This window comes from Chrysochloris asiatica, unplaced genomic scaffold (assembly GCF_000296735.1).
Source record: "Chrysochloris asiatica unplaced genomic scaffold, ChrAsi1.0 scaffold00085, whole genome shotgun sequence".
In the NCBI taxonomy this organism is placed as follows: domain Eukaryota; kingdom Metazoa; phylum Chordata; class Mammalia; order Afrosoricida; family Chrysochloridae; genus Chrysochloris; species Chrysochloris asiatica.
In genome coordinates, this window is record NW_006408603.1 from 4313868 (window position 1) to 4322920 (window position 9053).

Here is a 9053-nt window from a genome sequence, read left to right on the forward strand (position 1 = left end):
TGTAACCATGGCAATGAGACAATATACGATAGAATGAATGTAAAACGAATGTTCTCCCATGTAAACTATCACATAATTCACAATAAAACATTTAATAAATAAATAAATAAGATTACCCCTGTGGAGTTCTAGAATAACATCACCACAACCTGAGCTGACCTTTCTGTCTTGAATTTAACTCGCTGAGCAGATTCCCTCAGAAGCCACATTTTTTATTGGACCTGTATTTTTAAGACGGTTTTTAAAGTGTTGAAGAGCAGAGATGTAAGTGTGAGGACTAAGGTGCGCCTGACCCAAGCCATGGTATTTTCAGTAACCTCGTATGGGTGCGAAAGCTGGACAGTGAATAAGGAAGATCTTAGAAGAATTGATGCCTTTGAGTTGTGGTGTTGGAGGAGAATACTGGGGCTGCCATGGACTGCCAACAAACCAATAGATCTGTTTTGGAAGAAGTGCAGCCAGAGTGCTCCTTGGAAGCCAGGATGGCTAAGCTTTGTCTCTCATACTTTGGACATATTGTCAGGAGGGAACAGGCGCTGGAGAAGCATGTCATGCTGGGTAAGATGGAGGGTCAGAGAAAAACAGAAAGACCCCCGAGATGGATCAACCAGCTCGCATCATTGATGGTGTCAAGTGTGGCAGCAGTAGTGAGGTTGGCCTAGGAGCGGACATTGTTTCATTCTGCTGTGCATGGGGTCACTATGAGTCGGTTCCAACTCGATGGCACCTGACAACAACAACAACAATAAGACTAAGATAGGTGTATACTGAGAGAACTTGTACAGCCACCCACCGATCACAAAGACATTTTTAAGCATGTTTTGCTTGGAATAAAGCTGTGCATGTATGAACTGGGCTCCTAGTAGCAATACTTTTTTACTTACCCCCATATATTGTCAGTTAATAATTGTTGTTAAATGCCATGAAGCCTGTTCCGACTCATAGCGACCCTGTGCAGGGATTCCGAGGTTGTAAATCTTTACAGGAGCAGAAAGCCTCATCTTTCTCCCATGGAACAGCTGGTAGTTTCAAACTGCTGACTTTTTGGTTCGCAGCCCGATTCGTAACCACTATGCTACCAGAGCTCCTTCGTTATTAGAGTACCTATTATTGACAAAGCAGAGAAGATAGATAATCAGCCATCTCTGCCAGAAGACCGAAGTAGGAAAAATACTTTTCAATGTAATTACATAGACATCAAAAGTTCAGTTATTCATATATGAATATTCCAGTGACTTACTTTGCATATTTCTTTATATGTACCTAGTAATGCAAAGTAAACAGTATTTTAAATGATGTACAATTAGAGAAACAAAAATTTCTAAGGCAAATAGAAAATATTTCTGGATTATTGATGTTTTCATTTGATGTACGTAATGTTCTTATTATTTTTAAGTGCTGTCGAGTCAGTTCCAATTCATAGCAAGCTTGTATAGCATTTCCCAAGTAGCAGCTGATGAATTTGATCTGTCTACGTTCCGGTCCAATGCTTCATCCTATAGTGTCACACCAGGACTTCAGTGTAGGTAGCGGTGGTGATGGATGTGATGTGCTGTGGAGTCGGTTCCGACGCGTAGCGACCCTATACAGAATTTCTGAGGCTGTAAATCTTTACAGGAGCAGAAAGCCTCATCTTTCTCCTGCGGAACAGCTGGTGGTTTTGAACTGCTGACCTTAAGATTCACAGCCCAATTTGTAACCACTATGCTACCAGAGCTCCTTAGTGTGTAGGTAGTAATTACCCATTAATAATATAATGGGTGATTATAAATAAAAAAAAAATTCAAACCTTTGAAATATTGAAGGATTCTATAAGCAAAATACTGAATGATGCAGAAAGCATCAAAAGAAGATGGAAGGAATACACAGTCACTGTAACAAAAAGAAGTAAGGAAGCATATGATCAAGAGGAAGGCTTTTGATCATTCAAGAGCCAGTGGTACTGAAGGAAGAAGTTCAAGGTGCACTGAAGGCATTGGCAAAGAACAAGACTCCAGGAACTGATGGAATACAAATTGAAATCTTTCAACAAATCAACGTAGCAATGGAGGAACTCACTCATTTATGCCAAGAAATTTTAAAGACAACTACCTGGCCAACTGAGTGAAAGAGATCCATATTTGTGCCCATTCCAAAGACACATGACCCAACAAAGTATGGAAATCATTGAACAATATCATTAATATCGCATGCAGGTAAAATTTTGCTGAAAGTAATTTAAAAGCAGCTGCAGAAGTACATTGACAGGGAGCTGACAGAAGTTCAAGCTTGATTCAGATGGGGACATAAAACTAGGGATATTATTGCTGACATCAGATGGATCTTGGTTGAAAGCAGAGAATACCAGAAAGATGTTTACCTGTGCTTTATTGACTACACAAAGGTGTTTAGTTGTATGGATCATGACAAGGTATGGACAACATTGTGGAGAATGAGTATTCCGGAACACTTAATTGTGCTCTTAAGGAACCTGTACGTAGACCAAGAGGCAGTCATTTGAACAGGAAATCGGGACACTGAATGATTTAAAATTAGAAAAGTTGTGCACCAAAGTTGTATTCTTTTAGCATATTTATTCAATCTGTATACTGAACAAATAATTCAAGAAGATGGATTTTATGAAGAAGGACATGGTATCAGGATTAGAGGAAAACTAATTAACAACCTGAAATATGCAGATGATGCAGTCTTGCTTGCTGAAAGTGAAAAGGGCTTAAAATATTTGCTGTTGAAAATAAAAGACCATAGCCTTTGGTATGTGTTGCACCTCAAAGCAAAGAAGACAAAAATCCTCACCACTGGCCCAATAAACATCTGTATAAATGAAGAAAAGATAAAAGATGTCAAAGACTTTATTTTGCTTGCATCAACCATCTACACTCATGGAAACATCAGTCAAGAAATTAAATGATGTACTGCATTAGCCAAATCTGCTGTACAAGACTTCTTTAAAGTGCTCAAGAACAAAGATGTCAGTTTGAGGACTAATGTGCGCCTGACCCAAGCCATGATATTTTCAATAACCTCATGTTGTTGTTTATGGTTAAGTGCCGTCAAGTGGGTGACTCATAGTGGCCCTGTATAGGGTTTGTGAGGAGTGGCTGATGAGTTTGAGCCACCAGTCTTACAGTTTAAACCAACTTTGCAGTCTAGCACATTCCATAGTGCCACACAAGTACTCCAATAACCTCATATGCATGTGAAAGTTAAACAGTGAATAAGGAAGACTGTAGAAGAATTGATGCATTTGAGTTATGGTTTGGAGGGAAACATTAAAAGTACTATGGACTGCCTGAAGAGCAAACAAATCTGTGTTGGAAGAAGTACACCCAAAATGCTCCTAGAAGCCTGAATGGTCAGACTGCATCTCTTATGCATCAAACTGCATCCCTGGAGAAGGACATCATATTTGGTAAACTAGAGGGTCAGCAAAAAAGAGAAAGTCCCCCAATGAGATGGATTGGCACAGTGGCAGCAGTAGAGGGCTCAAACACAGCAACAACAGTAAGAGTGGCACAGGATTGGGCAGTGTTTTGTTCTGTGGTACTTAAGGTCGCTATGAGTCAGTACCAACTTGACGGCACCTAGCAACAAACACTATAAATGTGTTACCTCCATGAGATTGTCATCACATCTCATTTATCCAATAAACCTAACCATGATTGTTTAATAGATAAATATTACCTGAGTGCAACTGCTGGCACCTTTTAGATGTGGTCAGGGGAAGTCCCTGAGGAAGTACCGTTTCATGCTGAGTCCTGAAGTGTAATTGAGTACTGACCAGCAATAGTGTAGGGTTGGGGTTGGCAGATTTCAACAGTATGTAAGGAATAGTGGTAATTTTTCTTTCTCCTTCTTTTATAAAATAATTCCTAAGAGCTAGATATATAAAGATGAATATGACCTAGATCTGTCCTCAATATACTCAGAGTTCAGAATATAAATAATTATAACAATAATACGTTATGTAACTATTCCCTATTGCAAGACCATTGTGTAATGAGAGAATGAAGAATACCCTAAAAATATTCCAGCATGGTAGATTATATAGCTATATTAAACAAATGACTAAAAGAGTATGGTTAGCTCTTTTATAGAGTATGTATAAGATACTATGGTGAACCAATAAATTTGGTTTCCATATAAGTTTGAAGTTGTGTTCCATGCTTTTCCTTTTTTTGATAAAAATCCATTTATTGAGTTCTTGATAAAAATGTTCAACAGTGGTAGTCCTGGTGTGGCGCTGTGGATTAATGAGCTGGACTGCAAAGTAGGTTTGAATGGCAAGGTTGGCAGTTCAAGCTCACCAGCTGCTCCTTGACACCCTATACAGGGTAACTGTGGGTCGGAACCGACTTGACAGCGCTCAACAACAACAGTATAGTACTCTTATAAAGAGTTTTCTTTTATATCTTATATATATCTTATGTGTGTTATATATAAGAATTAAAATAATGTATGAGTTGTCTTATAAAGAATTATGAGTTTATATTGACAGTAACTCGTTCATCTAAAGTATAGATGAGAACTTTAAGGGACAGAGAGTCTAAACTAATGGCAATAAACTACTATGAGTATGGGTAGAGGCAGTGAGAATGTTGACAAAATGTGGACTGTAACCTGTGTTACTGAACTGTTCATATAGAGATTGTGAGTGGATGTATGTTTGGTTATGCCTGGTACTACTACTAAGTGCCGTCGAGTTGGCATCCGACTCAGTGACCCTGTACAGGGTTTTCGAGGAGCAGCTGCTGAGCTTGAACCACCAGCCTTTACAGTCCAAGTCAACTTTATAGTCCAGTGCATTAACCAACAGCACCACATCAGGACTCCTGGTTATGCATAATGCTACCAAAAATAAGATGTTTGTTGTTTTTTTATAAAAAGGGTCAAAAAATATTGAAGTTGCCAAAGACTTCATTTTACTTGAATCCACAATTAACATTCATGGAAGCAGCAGTCAAGAAATCAAATAATATATTTCATTAGGCAAGTTGGCTACAAAAGACTTCATTAAAATGTTAAAAGAGCAAAGATGTTAATTTGAAGACTAAGGTATGCCTGACCCAAGGCATGGTATTTTCAATAGCCTCATATACTTGTGTAAGTTGACCAATGAATAATGAAGACCTAAGAATTTATGCATTTGGAATATGGTGTTGGTGAAGAATATTGAAAGTACCACAGACTGCCAGAAGAATCTGTCTTGGAGGAAGTACAGCCAGAATGTTCTTTGGAAGCGAGGATAGTGAGACTTTGTTTCACATATTTTGGATATATTATCAGAAGGGACTTGTCCCTGGAAAAAGATGTCATGCTTGGCAAAGTAGAGACTTAGCAAAAAGGAAGAAGACCCCCAAGGAGATGGATTGACACATTGGCAGCAACAGTGGGCTCAAACATGATGTTGTGAAGATAGTACAAGACCAGACAGTGTTTCCTTCTATTGTGCAAAGGGTCACTATGAGGTGGAATAGACTTGATAGCACCTAACAACAGCGACGTACTTTGCCTAACTATTTTACTTTTGCATAATTGTACAATAGTTTTATTAGAGGAACCCTAGTTGTGCTCTGATTGAAGCTCTCAGATGCCAACTGAAAGTTTGGAGGTGTGAACCCACCAGTCACTCTGCAGGAAGAAGATGTGCCCGTCTGCATCTGTAAAGATTTATAATGTTGGAAGCGCTATAAAGCAGTCTTAAGGGTCCTGGTAGTGATGTAGGATAAGCACTGAATTGCTACCTGCAAGGTCCTCAGTTTAAACCCACCAACCGCTCCTCAGAAACCCTATCCTGGGTTGCTATGAACTTGACTAGATGGCAATTAACCACCGCCTAAGAGTCCTGGTGTGGCACTGTGGGTTATTGCGCTAGATTGCAAAGTCAGTTTGAACTGCAAGGTTGGTGGTTCAAGCTCACCAGTTTACTCCTTGGAAACTCTCTGCAGGGTCGCTATGGGTTGGAACTGACTCAACAACACTAACAACAACAACAACAAGATTGTTATAAATTGGAATCACTTCTATAGTAATGGATTTGATTTGTTTTTTACATATTAATAATTTGGAAAACACACATCTTCCAAATGTTGACATGTTTACTATGCAGTATTTAAAAAATCACATTCATTAATACCTCCACACTTCCATAGAAAAATCTTCTAAGTGTTGGGAAGTTGCCAGGTGCATGGTAGCAGATAAAGGTTTTCCAAAATTCTTGAAAGTTCACCATTTATTACAATAAATACTTATAGTTGTTTTCCTTAGAGTTAATTAATTTTACTCATTTTTTAAGAACATGTCTGCCAATTACCTGTGTGAATAACCATAAGTTTGTCTCCCTGGCTCTTTCAAGTAAAAGTAGTCTTCCATGAAAAAAGTGGTCAGTTCAGTTCACAGAAAACCACTGCTTTTACTACAGGATACGATCTTATTTAAGAGTCTTGGTAGCAAAGTGGTTAACTGCTTGCTGCTAACCAAAAGGTTGCTGATTCAAACCCACCAGCACTGTGCAGGATAAAGATGTGTAACCTGCATCTGTAAGGATTTGTGGCCTTGAAAACACTATGGGCAGTTCACCTCTGCCCTATGTGGTCACTATGATTCACAATGAACTTGATGGCAAAGAGTTTGATTTTGGTTATCATCGTGCTTAGGGAGTCCTTGGGTGGCTCAAATGGTTAAGTGATTGGCTACTTACTGGTTTGAATTTACCCAGAGGCCTCTCAGAAGTAGGACCCGTTGATCAGTTTCCAAAAAGATCACAACCACTGGAAACCCTGTGTAGCATAGTTATACTCTGAAGCCTATGAGGTCACCTGAGTCAGAATTGACTCCCTGGCAACTGGTTTGACTTTTTTGGTATGTGTAAATAGCTCTCATGATACCTTTAATTTATACTTGCTATGATCTTTACTCAAGGAGCTCTGGTAGCGTAGTGGTTATGAATCGGGCTGCGAACCTTAAGGTCAGCGGTTCGAAACTACCAGCCGCTCCGCGGGAGAAAGATGAGGCTTTCTACTCCCGTAAGGATTTACACCCTCGGAAACCCTGTACAGGGTCGCTATGGGTCGGAACCGACTTGATGGCACTTAACAACAACAATGATCTTTACTCAGGATCAGGCAGTGTTTCATTCTGCTGTGCATAATGTCACTATGAGTCGGTACTGACTCAGTGGCACCTAACAACAACAACAATGTGATCTTTAAATGAAATTTGCTTTGGTTTTACTGCAAGGTCATGGTGGTGAAGAATACAGTGACTACTTAGTACAGTGTTTCACTGACTTGACTCATGTTACAGTACTAGCAGGTTTCCCCACCACTAATTTTGCACCATCAGTTCAATTTTTCAGGTCTGGTATTTGGGTAAGTGAGGCACCTTTGTACAGCATTAAAAGAAGCACTAATTCTCAGGATCACACAACTGAATTCAATTTAGCACAGTTAAAATAAAAGGGCAAATAAGATTTTGGTATTTCTTATAAAAAGAGTTGCTACTTTGCAACTCTTCCATAAATCATACTTTGAGAACTTTTGATGGAAATAAAGATTAAAGTATTTGTTCTGCAGGAGAAAGATGAGGTGTTCTGCTCCCGTAAAGATTTACAGCCTTGGAAACCCCATACAGGGTCACTATGAGTCGGAACCGACTCCCCGGTACTTACCAACAACATTTGCTATTTTTTTCTGCTTAGAAACTTTTGATACTTCTGATTGACTAAGAATAATATCTAGACTTCTTCAAATGATATATAAGCACCTTCATTAATCTCTAGTCTTTTTTTTCCCTTCTAACCTCATTTACAGCTCTCTCCCATCCCCTACTCTATACTTTATCTTCACCATGCTATGTGGTTTCTATGATACTTCCTCTGCTTAATATGTTCTTCATATACAACCATCCTCTCATCTTTTACAGTGAAGTTCAAATGTTACCTCCTTTCCTGATCCCCCAGAGTAAAGTTAATCATTTCCTTTTATTCTCTTGGAATAAAACATATCTTTACTGTAGCACTTAGCACATAGTTTGGGTTAGTTGCTTACGTAACTAATTCCCAGGCTCCTTTTAATTCAATTAAACATGTCAGTTTCAGATATTGTGCTGGGCTCCTGGAATTAAAAAAGAATGAACAAAGTTTTAAGAGATTATATTTTAAAGGGAGAAACTGAAAACCAAACAGATAATCATAATGTAATATGGTAAATGCAGTCATTGAATTGTGAGCCAAATGTTACAGAAACAGCAGAGATAAGGGACTGTCTACGTTAAGTTGCATGCTTGAGTGTCAGAGACCATCTATTATTTAATCATCTTTGTACCATGTGTGGCTGGTGCTGTGCTTAGCATACAATAGGTGCACAATAAATGTTGGTTAAATGAAGATTTAATTGTATTTCATTAAACTCTCATTTTCCCTTTTTTCCATCTTTTTTAGAATGCAAGGTGTGGAGAAATCCTCTAAACCTTTTCAGAGGAGCAGAATATAGGAGGTATTGCATTTTCCTTTCAGTATGATGAAGACATTGATCTTGAGTAAAACATAATACAAAAATTTGTTTTTGTAACTATATCGCATCACATACCATTGATGATACTGATAAATAATATGCAAACTGAGTAGCCCAATGTTTAATTGATAACATCTTGACTGTAAATGAGAAGCATCACTTAAAACCATATGTCTATGATATACAAAAAAAATATTTGACCCCTTGCTTATGCAGAAAGCCTTTTCAAATAATTCATGAGATTAAAAATATTATAGATATCAGCATATTCCTTTGCATGTATATGTAGTTTTTTAATTGATTTGAGAATTCATTAGAAAATATCACTTTGAATGTGAATATGAACTCATTTATGTATGGTGTTGCATTCATCGTCAAAAAGTACATATCCAGATCAGTCATGAGGTACAATGCTGTGATAGGATAATATCCATGCGCCTACAGGGAAGCCAAGTTAATACCACTATCATTCAAGTTTATGCACCAACCACTAAAGCCAGTGAGGATGAAATAGAAGAATTCTACTAACTTCTTCAATCT

The 9053-nt window shown here is 38.3% G+C and overlaps 1 protein-coding gene across 3 annotated transcripts in view; it reads left to right on the forward strand.

The window, feature by feature from the left end:
* Positions 1-9053, forward strand: part of ST7L (suppression of tumorigenicity 7 like) — a 140037-nt gene that overhangs the window by 25095 nt on the left and 105889 nt on the right. For all 3 annotated transcript variants that reach the window (XM_006865909.1, XM_006865911.1, XM_006865910.1), the window contains exon 4: positions 8441-8495. In XM_006865909.1, the coding sequence (XP_006865971.1) occupies positions 8441-8495 (55 nt within the window). The remainder of the gene's footprint in view (positions 1-8440; positions 8496-9053) is intronic.